Source organism: Petromyzon marinus, chromosome 52 (assembly GCF_048934315.1).
Source record: "Petromyzon marinus isolate PM22_M1 ecotype Great Lakes invasive population chromosome 52, UKy_Petmar_22M1.pri1.0, whole genome shotgun sequence".
In the NCBI taxonomy this organism is placed as follows: domain Eukaryota; kingdom Metazoa; phylum Chordata; class Hyperoartia; order Petromyzontiformes; family Petromyzontidae; genus Petromyzon; species Petromyzon marinus.
Genome location: NC_133718.1, coordinates 3,681,081 through 3,695,890, shown reverse-complemented (window position 1 = coordinate 3,695,890; position 14,810 = coordinate 3,681,081). Strand labels below are relative to the sequence as shown.

The 14,810-nt window shown below is 50.2% G+C and overlaps 1 protein-coding gene across 1 annotated transcript in view; it reads right to left on the bottom strand.

Moving 5' to 3' along the window:
* NPC1L1 (NPC1 like intracellular cholesterol transporter 1) overlaps window positions 1-14,810 on the bottom strand; it is a 40,873-nt gene that overhangs the window by 19,562 nt on the left and 6,501 nt on the right. The window contains exons 2-5 of the mRNA XM_032973894.2: window positions 4,154-5,715; window positions 3,721-3,821; window positions 1,632-1,804; window positions 504-632 (exon numbers count right to left, since the gene is read on the bottom strand). Of these exons, the coding sequence (XP_032829785.2) occupies window positions 504-632; window positions 1,632-1,804; window positions 3,721-3,821; window positions 4,154-5,715 (1,965 nt within the window). The remainder of the gene's footprint in view (window positions 1-503; window positions 633-1,631; window positions 1,805-3,720; window positions 3,822-4,153; window positions 5,716-14,810) is intronic.

The window sequence follows — 14,810 nt, the reverse complement described above, 5'->3', positions numbered from 1 at the left end:
TGTCGTGGGAGATCCGTTTTTAGGAACAAAATAACCGAGCAGACAGCAAGGCAAGGGCCGGTTTCGACATTCAGTGTCTCATCAGCAGAGCCAGGCTCAATTGAACCAATGCTGGTGAACTGCCAGATGTTTATAAACAAGGCAGTGGTGTAGTAACGACATTATTGGGAGGGTCAGGTTGGTGCCCCAGTATTTGATTTGTCTCACATGGTTGCACCTAGAGGCGATTCTATATCGCTGCTCCTCTTGCCTAATGGCATCGCCGTTACGCTCACGGTCTCGGACATTTAACGCTGTCAGGGGCACTCTGTTTGAAATCACTTTTAGTTTTTTTTCTACACTTGCTGTTGAAAACATTCCGATCCTGGGAGCGGAGAGCCAGCGCAGGGAAGAGGAACGGCAACAGGCTAGCGATTCATTCCTCACCCGGTGTTTTATTTTTATTTTAGCTTCGCAACTCCCGCCACTGAGACCGCACTGTCGTGCTGGCTCGGAGTACCCACCAGGACTCTCTTCCAGCTCGAATACTCGCCGAGCGCGAGGGCGATGTAGGCGAAGATGACCGCATAGCTGATGGCGAAGATGGGCAGATCCTCGGCCGTCGTCCGGTTGATCTCGTCCTCCAGGGACCTCTGCAAGCGAGGGGTCAGGGTCAGAGAGGTCACCGGTGGCTGTTTGGCGACGCCCGCCACGCCTCGCCTCGCCATTGCCTCCTTCCAGATGCCGGGCGAAGTCTCGGACCTTGGTGCGAGGTCAGCCGCGTACAAGCTACCTGCCTGCCCATCTATGTACGTCCGTGTGTTGAACTTCTTTCGCAGCGTGCTTAGCTAACCACGCTAATACAGTAAAACCTTGGATTGCGAGTAACTTGGTCTGCGAGTGTTTTGCAAGACGAGCAAAATTGTTAAATAAATATTAATTTGATAAACGAGCGAGGTCTTGCAATACAAGTAGTACATATACACTTTGTCTGCTGAGCGTCACGTGATCACAACTGATATACGAGTGCTTTGATATACGAGTGCTTTGGATTACAAACACGTTTCCAGAACGAATTATGCTCGCAATCCAAGGTTTTACTGTATTGGTGGGACTGCATACCCAAGTATCGAGCTGGCTACATACAGAATACACGCGCGGATGGTACTGTCCCTCCGCATAAACGACGAGAGGTACTGTATGTACCGTTTAACACATCCCATTAGTCATGCGGCCTTCTGGGAGTGGTATTATTTTTTCACAGCAGTGCCAAGCCAATCCCATCCTAGCCCTGACCCCTAGAACCCTTGACCCTGAGTCTAACTGTACCCCTAACTCTCAACCCTGACCCTGAGTCTAACCCTACCTTTAACCCTGACTCTAACACTAACCCCTGACCATGAGTCTAACCCTGACCCTTAGCCCTGACCCCTACCCCTTAACCCTGAGTCTAACCCTGACCCTAACACTAACCCCTGACCCTGAGTTTAACTCTGACCCTGAACCCTGACCCCTAACCCTGAGTCTAACCAAGACCCTAACACTAACCCCTAACCCTGAGTCTAACCCTGACCCCCGACCCTGATTCTAACTCCACCGCTAACTCTAGGGCACCCCTTGCACCTCCTCCCCCCCCCCGCCCCGCACGCTACCTCAGCCATGAACACGACGGTGAAGTTGCTGGCGGGGTCGTCCTTGTATTTGTGCACCCTGCGGATGAACTCGGCCTCCCACGCCAGCACGAACTCGAACTTGGGGTGGTCGCGGGCGAAGTTGTTGGTGGAGAAGGTGAGGATGAGCGCCTCGGACTCCGTGAAGCGCTCGTCTGCTCCGCACGGACGTCCGGGGGGGTGGGGGGGAGGGAGGTGGGACACCGCTCACCGTCACAAAGCGAAAGGGTCCCCCCTGTGTGACCTCAACATCTTGCCACCGTGGACGCCACGCTGGCAAGATGTTGACGACCTCGCCTTGTATACAGGAGGTTGTGGCTTCGAACCCGAGCCTGACGATGCCTGCCGTATGTTTGGAGTTTGCGTCTCTGCCCGTGATCGTGTGGAATTTTTCTCTGGGTCTTCCGGTTTCCCCCGCCGCGTTTGGATGCTGTGGGCTCTAACTTGTGGCCAGGTCGTTTCTGAAAAAGAGCTACACGGCTCAGTGGGCCTTACGTGGTAAAATAGAAATAGTTTTATTTAGACTTGTCGTACGGCTGCTGATGTAGGCGCAGAAGCAACAACAACAATTTCACATTCAGGTGATCAAGCTACAGGTAACCGGCCGCTGTCATGTCTCCTTCGTATTTGTGCTGTTAGTAGCGGGTAGCGGTGCTGTTAGTAGCTGTAAGTAGCTTTAGTGGCGGGTAGCGGTGCTGTTAGCAGTTTTAGTAGCGGGTAGCGGTGCTGTTAGTAGCTTTAGTGGCGGGTAGCGGTGCTGTTAGTAGCTCTTAGTAGTTAGTACGGAGTCTCGGTGCTGTTAGTAGCTCTTAGTAGTTAGTACGGAGTCACGGTAGCTGTTAGGAGCTGTTTCTTAGCGAGTTTAGCGGCGCCTATGGAGGCTGGAACGGAAGAATGGCCAGCACCACCACACCTTTGTCTTTCCCCAGCGACGATGTTTTTACAGAGTGCCGGGTGCTAGAGGCTCATTTGACCGAAGGGAGGCCCAGGACCGGTTCAGATAATCGTCACTGGTGTTGGTGGCCGTGAGCTGAAAGCATACTTAAAGTCACCGGGTTTGTAGTACGGCGCGCTAACCGCCGCACTACCACTCCCGTGACCGCACACACCTGCGTGGGTACGTGAGTGAGTGTGTGTGCATGCGTGTTTCTGGGGAGCGGTAGTGTAGCGGTTAGCACGCTGGGCTGTGAACCCGGCGACCCGGGTTCGATTCCCGCTCACGGCCAACACCGGTGAGGATTATCTGAACCGGTTCTGGGCCTCCTCTAGGTCGACTCAGCCTCAAATGAGTACCTGGTGCGGTGTGTAAACATCGTCACTATGGGGGCAAAGGCGGCCGGGCGTGGTGCTGGCCACCCACCCCCTCGTGTACCGTGCCAGCCTTCATTGGTGCTCGCTAATAGCACTTGCCCCCTACAGTCTGTTAAGGCTACACGGGGGATCTTTGTCTTTGTTTCTGGGTGAGAGTATTTGTGGGGGAGCAGTGGCGCAAGTGGTTAGCGCATTACGATCTCTTCCGCTGCTAGGGCTGGCTTGGATTCGGGATTATCAGCGTAAGGCACTACCACTAGAGCTACAAGGTACCTCCTATCAATAACAACCCTCTACCATTGTCAAGGGTTGCACATAGAAGAAGATCTGCTGACGATGCAGGCAGCGGTGAGAAGGAAACTGCCGCTACTTGGACACACGATGGACAACAACAGGGGAATTAAAAGTGTTGTTGTCGTTCGGGAAAAATGTAAGGGGCATGAAAGAGAGGAAGACCTCACGGAGAATGGCTTGGCCACGACGTGAGAGACTGGTGCCGGCAAGACGTGGCCACTACTGGAGCGTGTTCACGCAAAGAGACAGAGCAAAGTGGAAACAAATGTCTAAATGTGCAGTGGACACCTACGGGGGCTACCTGCCCATGGATCGTGATGACGATGATGACGATCATGTCCTATACATCCGGTGAACCCCGCCCCCTTCCCCCACCGTTCCCTGGCGCAGCTGCACCGCCTACGCACCAGACAGACCGAGCGGCCGCGCGCGTGCCATGCGGGAGTGGAGGCGGCGGGCGCCCTACCGTGGTAGCCGCCCACGGCCAGGAACGGGAAGACGGGGGCCCCGTAATCGGCCATGCAGCTCAACTCCAGAGCCGTGACGTCCTTGAAGGAGAGGGGAGACCTGAAGCGGAGACAAAGACAAAGGGTCCCCCGTGTAGCCTTAACAGACTGTTGGGGGCAAAGTGCTGTTGTTTAGCGAGTAGCAACCGTGAAGGCCGGCACAGGCACACGAGGGGGTGGGTGGCCAGCACCACGGCCGACCGCCTTTGTCTCCATAGTGGCGATGTCTACACACCGCACCAGGTGCACATTTGAGACTGAGTCGACACACACGTGCGCACTACACTATACACGCATGCACACACGCGCGCGCACACACACACGCACACACACACGCACGTGCGCACTACACTATACACGCATGCACACGCGCGCACACACACACGTCCGCACCTGATGCAGTACATGAAGTGGTCATGCCAGTCCGCGGTGCCCATCTGCCCACCGTCCCCCTTCTGCTCCGCCGTGGCCAGCAGCCTCGTCCTGTTGTTCTGGAAGTACTGCAGGAGGCTGTTGACCGCGCAGTCCGTGTCCTTGGGCTGCTCGGGGCTGAGCGGCGCGAAGCATATGTCCTTGAGGCTCACGGCCGTGCCGTTCACGTCCACCTCGATGTCCTGCAGCTGCGTCTGCAGCTCGAGCAGCTCCAGCAGGAGGTTCAGCTGGAGGGTGCTGCTGAAGTTCTGAGTGCCGAAGAGCACCGATTTGTACAGGGAGCCCTTGCCGCCCTTGCTGCGCAGGATGAGCTGGTTGGTCCTGAAGAAGGGGCCGAAGTTGGCGTCGTGGAACTCCTTCTCCTGCCGCGCCCGGCTGCTCGGGGACGACCACAGCTCCACGGGGTCCGTGGTGAGCTCGATGAAGACGAGGCCCACGCTGAGGGCGGCCACCACCACCACGCTGGCGATAATCACGGGGATGGGGTTGTGTGCCACGAGCACGCCCCAGCGACGGAACGCCGCCGCCAGGAGGCCCTGCGTGTTCTCGCCCAGCTTCTCCAAGCAGGTGACGTCCGCGGCGTCCACCGGCGGCAGGTCGTCGTCCGACGTGCCGCCGCCGCCGCCTTTCGACCTCCCTCTCCCCAGCAGGTGCGAGAGCGCCGCGAACACCGTGAACAGAAGCGTGAGGCCCGCGAACACCACGAGGCCGATCGCCAGCGGCGCGTCCAGCCGGCCGAACATCCAGGGCCCCGGCGGGTCAGGCGGCGGCGGCACCGAGGGGCAGGCCTTGACGCAGTCCTGGCACGAGCAGGCGGGGCCGTCCACTTCGACGGCCTCCGTGCACTTGAAGGTGGTGTCGTTGAACTGCCGCATGCCCTGGCTCTCCTGCGGCGCCGTCTCGCCGTCGGGTATGAGGTCGAAGACGATGTCGATGGGCGCCAGCCCGTTGCTGATGTCGCCCTGGAAGTCGAGCCAGCGCTGCGCGGTGCACAGCGTGCTGCCGAAAACGCCGCACATGGCGTCGATGGCGAATCCGCCCGTGGCCGGGATGGCGACCGACTGGCACGACTCGAACGCCTCCTCGGCGAGCCGGCGGGTGTACAGGCAGTTGAAGGCGAGCACGCCCGTCTTGTTGACGCCGTCGACGACCGTCTCGAAGGTGCGCGTCACGTTCACGTAGAGGCTCTGGTCGGGGCTGCAGATGTTGGTGCAGTGGAGGAGGCGGAAGTTGTAGAGGCACGACGGGCACCTGGCCAGGATGGGTACCGACAGGTCCATGCTGTTCTTGAGCGAGACCAGCTGGTCGTTGCCACAGCACGCCGTCGTGTTGCCCTCGCCCTTGTAGAGCATGGGGCAGAGGTCGCGCAGAAGTTCCAGCGCAAAGCCCGAGAGAGGCTCCGCCTCGCTGTTGTTCACGCACGGCACCCGCGCCGGCAAGAGGCCCGACTGGACGTTCGGGTTGAGGCCGCACTCGTGCTTGGCGACGCAGTAGCCGGCCTGGTGGATGGTGCCCACCGCCACCTGCCACGCGGACGTCACGTTATGGCAATTGTTCATTTATATTCCGAGGCTTTCACGACCGATGTTGTGGTTTCACGTGCGATAGCTGCGCCACCGCTCCCCCCGTTGAATTTGTTTTTTTTTAACCAAAGTGCATTTTTTTTTACTTCATAGACTATTTTTCAGCGTGGTATTATTTCAAACTGACGTCTTATTCTTCAATGATCGCTATCGTCAAGGTAGAGAGGGGGTACCACGGTGGCGAGATGTTAACTACCTCGCCCGGTATACAGGATGTTATGATGTTCGATCCCGACCACGGACGCCTGTTGTATATTTGGAGTTTGCGGTGTCTCTCTCTCCGAGGTCACGTGGATTTTGTCTCAACATCACGCGTTTAGAGTATTTGGCTGTTATAAATGTCCACGTGATAAGCCACTTTCGTTGAGCTATCAGTTGTGGCCAGGTCGTTTCTAAAAAAAGAGCTTCATAGATCAGTGGGGCCTTACCGGGTAAAATCAAAAATAAAAATGTTTAGTTTAATTTGTCTTTGAAAATAAATTCCCTGAATTAAGTCTTCAGGACTACTGGGGAAAGTGCTGTCAGCGAGCACCTATTAAGGTCGGCACGGCACACGTCTGTAAGGGGACGGTGACCCCAGCAAAAACATGCGAGTGTGCCCGGCCGCCTTTGTATCCCCAGCGCTCAACGATATTCAGGGATGCACCACTTGCACGCGTATTCATTTTTGCTCTCCGAACATTATGTTCCCGAAGAAGCTCTCAGCACGTGGAGCGAAACGTCAGACATCGCACCGCCGCACAACCACAAAACGCATCGGAATAGCGGAAACCGAGGCAGTGAAACTATTCACTTCGTGCTGAGTCGACCTAGGAGGTGGGAAGGAAAGGGAATAGCCCAAACACCGTTCGGATACAAATTACAGTACTGACTACATTCTAGAGCAGTGCTTATTAACATTCACTGCAGCCTGCACACCCATTTGGTTCTCAGAAAGGGCATCTCACACCCCCAGGGGTTGCGTACTCCGCAGGTTAAATGAGCAAAGGTCAATGTTAGTCTACGGGCAATGTTAGTCTATGGGCAATGTAAGTCTATGGGCAATGTTAGCCTATGGGCAATGTTAGTCTATGGGCTAGGTTAGTCTCTGGGCAATGCTAGTCTATGGGCAAGGTTAGCCTATGGGCAAGGTTAGTATATGGGCAATGTTAGTCTATGGGCAAGGTTAGTCTACGGGCAAGGTTAGTCTATGGGCAATGTTAGTCTATGGGTAATGTAAGTCTATGGGCAATGTTAGTCTATGTGCAATGTTAGTCTATGGGCAATGTTAGTCTGTGGACAAGGTTAGTCTATGGGCAATGTTAGTCTACGGGCAATGTAAGTCTATGGGCAATGTTTGTCTATGTGCAATGTTAGTCTATGGGCAATGTTAATCTGTGGACAAGGTTAGTCTATGGGCAATGTTAGTCTATGGGCAATGTTAGTCTATGGGCAATGCTAGTCTATGAATAATATTAGTGTATGGGCAATGTTAGTCTATGGGCAATGTTAGTCTATGAACAATATTAGTGTATGGGCAATGCTAGTCTATGGGCAAGGTTAGTCTATGGGCAATGTTAGTCTACGGGCAATGTTAGTCTATGGGCAATGCTAGTCTATGGGCAAGGTTAGTCTATGGGCAATGTTAGACTATGGGCAAGGTTAGTCTATGGGCAATGTTAGTCTATGGGCAAGGTTAGTCTTTGGGCAATGCTAGTCTATGGGCAAGGTTAGCCTATGGGCAAGGTTAGTCTAAGGGCAAGGTTAGTCTAAGGGCAAGGTTAGTCTATGGGCAATGCTAGTCTATGGGCAAGGTTAGCCTATGGGCAAGGTTAGTCTATGGGCAATGTTAGTCTATGGGCAAGGTTAATCTATGGGCAATGTTAGTCTATGGGCAAGGTTAGTCTATGGGCAATGTTAGTCTACGGGTAATGTTAGTCTACGGGCAACGTCAGCCTATGGACAAAGTTAGTCTACGGGCAATGTTAGTCTACGGGCAATGTTAGTCTATGGGCAAGGTTAGTCTATGGGCAATGTTAGCCTACGGGCAATGTTAGTCTATGGGCAATGTTAGTCTATGGGCAATGTTAGTCTATGCGCAATGCTAGTCTATGGGCAAGGTTAGTCTATGGGCAATGTTAGTCTATGAACAATATTAGTCTATGGGCAAGGTTAGTCTATGGGCAAATGCTAGTCTATGGGCAAGGTTAGTCTATGGGCAATGCTAGCCTATGGGCAAGGTTAGTCTATGGGCAATGTTAGTCTTTGAAGAATATCAGCCTATGGGCAAGGTTAGCCTATGGGCAATGCTAGTCTATGGGCAAGGTTAGCCTATGGGCAAGGTTAGTCTATGGGCAATGTTAGTCTATGGACAATGTTAGTCTATGGGTAATGTTAGTCTATGGGCAAGGTTAGTCTATGGGCAATGTTAGTCTATGGGCAAAGTTAGTCTATGGGCAATGTTAGTCTATGGGCAAGGTTAGTCTTTGGGCAATGCTAGTCTATGGGCAAGCTTAGCCTATCGGCAAGGTTAGTCTATGGGCAATGTTAGTCTACGGGCAATGTTAGTCTATGGGCAATGCTAGTCAATGGGCAAGGTTAGTCTATGGGCAATGTTAGTCTATGGGCTATGCTAGTCTATGGGCAAGGTTAGTCTTTGGGCAATGCTAGTCTATGGGCAAGGTTAGTCTATGGGCAAGTTTAGCCTATGGGCAAGGTTAGTCTATGGGCAATGTTAGTCTACGGGCAATGTTAGTCTATGGGCAATGCTAGTCTATGGGCAAGGTTAGTCTATGGGCAATGTTAGTCTATGGGCAAGGTTAGTCTATGGGCAATGTTAGTCTATGGGCAAGGTTAGTCTATGGGCAAATGCTAGTCTATGGGCAATGTTAGTCTATGTGCAATGTTAGTCTATGGGCAATGTTAGTCTGTGGACAAGGTTAGTCTATGGGCAATGTTAGTCTACGGGCAATGTAAGTCTATGGGCAATGTTTGTCTATGTGCAATGTTAGTCTATGGGCAATGTTAATCTGTGGACAAGGTTAGTCTATGGGCAATGTTAGTCTATGGGCAATGTTAGTCTATGGGCAATGCTAGTCTATGAATAATATTAGTGTATGGGCAATGTTAGTCTATGGGCAATGTTAGTCTATGAACAATATTAGTGTATGGGCAATGCTAGTCTATGGGCAAGGTTAGTCTATGGGCAATGTTAGTCTACGGGCAATGTTAGTCTATGGGCAATGCTAGTCTATGGGCAAGGTTAGTCTATGGGCAATGTTAGACTATGGGCAAGGTTAGTCTATGGGCAATGTTAGTCTATGGGCAAGGTTAGTCTTTGGGCAATGCTAGTCTATGGGCAAGGTTAGCCTATGGGCAAGGTTAGTCTAAGGGCAAGGTTAGTCTAAGGGCAAGGTTAGTCTATGGGCAATGCTAGTCTATGGGCAAGGTTAGCCTATGGGCAAGGTTAGTCTATGGGCAATGTTAGTCTATGGGCAAGGTTAATCTATGGGCAATGTTAGTCTATGGGCAAGGTTAGTCTATGGGCAATGTTAGTCTACGGGTAATGTTAGTCTACGGGCAACGTCAGCCTATGGACAAAGTTAGTCTACGGGCAATGTTAGTCTACGGGCAATGTTAGTCTATGGGCAAGGTTAGTCTATGGGCAATGTTAGCCTACGGGCAATGTTAGTCTATGGGCAATGTTAGTCTATGGGCAATGTTAGTCTATGCGCAATGCTAGTCTATGGGCAAGGTTAGTCTATGGGCAATGTTAGTCTATGAACAATATTAGTCTATGGGCAAGGTTAGTCTATGGGCAAATGCTAGTCTATGGGCAAGGTTAGTCTATGGGCAATGCTAGCCTATGGGCAAGGTTAGTCTATGGGCAATGTTAGTCTTTGAAGAATATCAGCCTATGGGCAAGGTTAGCCTATGGGCAATGCTAGTCTATGGGCAAGGTTAGCCTATGGGCAAGGTTAGTCTATGGGCAATGTTAGTCTATGGACAATGTTAGTCTATGGGTAATGTTAGTCTATGGGCAAGGTTAGTCTATGGGCAATGTTAGTCTATGGGCAAAGTTAGTCTATGGGCAATGTTAGTCTATGGGCAAGGTTAGTCTTTGGGCAATGTTAGTCTATGGGCAAGGTTAGTCTATGGGCAATGTTAGCCTACGGGCAATGTTAGTCTATGGGCAATGTTAGTCTATGGGCAATGTTAGTCTATGCGCAATGCTAGTCTATGGGCAAGGTTAGTCTATGGGCAATGTTAGTCTATGAACAATATTAGTCTATGGGCAAGGTTAGTCTATGGGCAAATGCTAGTCTATGGGCAAGGTTAGTCTATGGGCAATGCTAGCCTATGGGCAAGGTTAGTCTATGGGCAATGTTAGTCTTTGAAGAATATCAGCCTATGGGCAAGGTTAGCCTATGGGCAATGCTAGTCTATGGGCAAGGTTAGCCTATGGGCAAGGTTAGTCTATGGGCAATGTTAGTCTATGGACAATGTTAGTCTATGGGTAATGTTAGTCTATGGGCAAGGTTAGTCTATGGGCAATGTTAGTCTATGGGCAAAGTTAGTCTATGGGCAATGTTAGTCTATGGGCAAGGTTAGTCTTTGGGCAATGCTAGTCTATGGGCAAGCTTAGCCTATCGGCAAGGTTAGTCTATGGGCAATGTTAGTCTACGGGCAATGTTAGTCTATGGGCAATGCTAGTCAATGGGCAAGGTTAGTCTATGGGCAATGTTAGTCTATGGGCTATGTTAGTCTATGGGCAAGGTTAGTCTTTGGGCAATGCTAGTCTATGGGCAAGGTTAGTCTATGGGCAAGTTTAGCCTATGGGCAAGGTTAGTCTATGGGCAATGTTAGTCTACGGGCAATGTTAGTCTATGGGCAATGCTAGTCTATGGGCAAGGTTAGTCTATGGGCAATGTTAGTCTATGGGCAAGGTTAGTCTATGGGCAATGTTAGTCTATGGGCAAGGTTAGTCTATGGGCAAATGCTAGTCTATGGGCAAGGTTAGTCTATGGGCAAGGTTAGTCTAAGGGCAAGTTTAGTCTGTGGGCAAGGTTAGTCTATGGGCAATGCTAGTCTATGGGCAAGGTTAGCCTATGGGCAAGGTTAGTCTATGCGCAATGTTAGTCTTTGGGCAATGTTAGTCTATGGGCAAGGTTAGTCTATGGGCAATGTTAGTCTATGGGCAAGGTTAGTCTATGGGCAATGTTAGTCTATGGGCAATGTTAGCCTATGGACAATGTTAGTCTATGGGCAATGTTAGTCTATGGACAATGTTAGTCTACGGGCAATGTTAGTCTACGGGCAATGTTAGTCTATGGGCAATGTTAGGCTAAGGACAATGTTAGTCTACGGGCAATGTTAGTCTACGGGCATTGTTAGTCTACGGGCAATGTTAGTCTATGGGCAATGCTAGTCTATGGGCAAGGTTAGCCTATGGGCAAGGTTAGTCTATAGGCAAGGTTAGTCTACGGGCAATGTTAGTCTACAGGCAATGTTAGTCTACGGGCAATGTAAGTCTACGGGCAAGGTTAGTCTGCGGGCAAGGTTAGTCTACGGGCAATGTTAGTCTACGGGCAATGCTAGTCTACGGGCAATGTAAGTCTACGGGCAAGGTTAGTCTATGGGCAACGTTAGTCTATGGGCAATGTAAGTCTATGGGCAATGTTAGTCTATGGGCAATGTTAGTCTATGGCCTATGCTAGTCTATGGGCAATGTTAGTCTATGGGCAATGTTAGTCTAGGGGCAATGCTAGTCCATGGGCAATGTTAGTCTATGGGCAATGCTAGTCTATGGGCAATGCTAGTCTATGGGCAATGTTAGTCTATGCGCAATGTTAGTCTATGGGCAAGGTTAGTCTGCGGGCAAGGTTAGTCTACGGGCAATGTTAGTCTATGGGCAATGTTAGTCTATGGCCTATGCTAGTCTATGGGCAATGTTAGTCTATGGGCAATGTTAGTCTAGGGGCAATGCTAGTCCATGGGCAATGTTAGTCTATGGGCAATGCTAGTCTATGGGCAATGCTAGTCTATGGGCAATGTTAGTCTATGCGCAATGTTAGTCTATGGGCAAGGTTAGTCTATGGGCAAGGTTAGTCTACGGGCAATGTAAGTCTTTGGGCAATGTTAGTCTACGGGCAATGTTAATCTATGGGCAATGTTAGTCTACGGGCAATGTTAGTCTATGGGCAATGTTAGTCTACGGGCAATGTAAGTCGATGGGCAAGGTTAGCCTGTCTATGGGCAAGGTTAGCAATGTTAGTCTATGCGCAATGTTAACCTATGGGCAATGTTAGTCTATGGGCAATGTTTGCCTATGGGCAATGTAAGTCTATGGGCAAGGTTAGTCTATGGGCAAGGTTAGTCTATGGGCAAGGTTAGTCTATGGGCAAAGTTAGCCTATGGGCAATGTTAGTCTATGGGCAAGGTTAGTCTATGGACAATGTTAGTCTTTGAAGAATATCAGCCTATGGGCAAGGTTAGCCTATGGGCAATGCTAGTCTATGGGCAAGGTTAGCCTATGGGCAAGGTTAACCTATGGGCAAGGTTAGTCTATGGGCAAGGTTAGTCTATAGTGCAATGTCAGTCTATGGGCAAGGTTAGCCTATGGGCAAGGTTAGTCTATGGGCAATGTTAGTCTACGGACAATGTTAGTCTATGGGCAATGTTAGTCTATGGGCAAGGTTAGTCTATGGGCAATGTTAGTCTATGGGCAAAGTTAGTCTATGGGCAATGTTAGTCTATGGGCAAGGTTAGTCTTTGGGCAATGCTAGTCTATGGGCAAGCTTAGCCTATCGGCAAGGTTAGTCTATGGGCAATGTTAGTCTATGGGCAATGTTAGTCTATGGGCAATGCTAGTCTATGGGCAAGGTTAGTCTATGGGCAATGTTAGTCTATGGGCTATGTTAGTCTATGGGCAAGGTTAGTCTTTGGGCAATGCTAGTCTATGGGCAAGGTTAGTCTATGGGCAAGTTTAGCCTATGGGCAAGGTTAGTCTATGGGCAATGTTAGTCTACGGGCAATGTTAGTCTATGGGCAATGCTAGTCTATGGGCAAGGTTAGTCTATGGGCAATGTTAGTCTATGGGCAAGGTTAGTCTATGGGCAATGTTAGTCTATGGGCAAGGTTAGTCTTTGGGGAATGCTAGTCTATGGGCAAGGTTAGTCTATGGGCAAGGTTAGTCTAAGGGCAAGTTTAGTCTGTGGGCAAGGTTAGTCTATGGGCAATGCTAGTCTATGGGCAAGGTTAGCCTATGGGCAAGGTTAGTCTATGCGCAATGTTAGTCTATGGGCAATGTTAGTCTATGGGCAAGGTTAGTCTATGGGCAATGTTGGTCTATGGGCAAGGTTAGTCTATGGGCAATGTTAGTCTATGGGCAATGTTAGTCTATGGGCAATGTTAGCCTATGGACAATGTTAGTCTATGGGCAATGTTAGTCTATGGACAATGTTAGTCTACGGGCAATGTTAGTCTACGGGCAATGTTAGTCTATGGGCAATGTTAGGCTATGGACAATGTTAGTCTACGGGCAATGTTAGTCTACGGGCAATGTTAGTCTACGGGCATTGTTAGTCTACGGGCAAGGTTAGTCTATGGGCAAGGTTAGTCTATGGGCAAAGTTAGCCTATGGGCAATGTTAGTTCATGGGCAAGGTTAGTCTATGGGCAATGTTAGTCTTTGAAGAATATCAGCCTATGGGCAAGGTTAGCCTATGGGCAATGCTAGTCTATGGGCAAGGTTAGCCTATGGGCAAGGTTAACCTATGGGCAAGGTTAGTCTATGGGCAAGGTTAGTCTATAGTGCAATGTCAGTCTATGGGCAAGGTTAGCCTATGGGCAAGGTTAGTCTATGGGCAATGTTAGTCTACGGACAATGTTAGTCTATGGGCAATGTTAGTCTATGGGCAAGGTTAGTCTATGGGCAATGTTAGTCTATGGGCAAAGTTAGTCTATGGGCAATGTTAGTCTATGGGCAAGGTTAGTCTTTGGGCAATGCTAGTCTATGGGCAAGCTTAGCCTATCGGCAAGGTTAGTCTATGGGCAATGTTAGTCTATGGGCAATGTTAGTCTATGGGCAATGCTAGTCTATGGGCAAGGTTAGTCTATGGGCAATGCTAGTCTATGGGCTATGTTAGTCTATGGGCAAGGTTAGTCTTTGGGCAATGCTAGTCTATGGGCAAGGTTAGTCTATGGGCAAGTTTAGCCTATGGGCAAGGTTAGTCTATGGGCAATGTTAGTCTACGGGCAATGTTAGTCTATGGGCAATGCTAGTCTATGGGCAAGGTTAGTCTATGGGCAATGTTAGTCTATGGGCAAGGTTAGTCTATGGGCAATGTTAGTCTATGGGCAAGGTTAGTCTTTGGGGAATGCTAGTGTATGGGCAAGGTTAGTCTATGGGCAAGGTTAGTCTAAGGGCAAGTTTAGTCTGTGGGCAAGGTTAGTCTATGGGCAATGCTAGTCTATGGGCAAGGTTAGCCTATGGGCAAGGTTAGTCTATGTGCAATGTTAGTCTATGGGCAATGTTAGTCTATGGGCAAGGTTAGTCTATGGGCAATGTTAGTCTATGGGCAATGTTAGTCTATGGGCAATGTTAGCCTATGGACACTGATAGTCTATGGGCAATGTTAGTCTATGGACAATGTTAGTCTACGGGCAATGTTAGTCTACGGGCAATGTTAGTCTATGGGCAATGTTAGGCTATGGACAATGTTAGTCTACGGGCAATGTTAGTCTACGGGCAATGTTAGTCTACGGGCATTGTTAGTCTACGGGCAATGTTGGTCTATGGGCAATGCTAGTCTATGGGCAAGGTTATCCTATGGGCAAGGTTAGTCTATAGGCAAGGTTAGTCTACGGGCAATGTTAGTCTACAGGCAATGTTAGTCTACAGGCAATGTAAGTCTACGGGCAAGGTTAGTCTGCGGGCAAGGTTAGTCTACGGGCAATGTTAGTCTACGGGCAATGCTAGTCTACGGGCAATGTAAGTCTACGGGCAAGGTTAGGCTATGGGCAACGTTAGTCTATGGGCAATGTTAGTCTATGGGC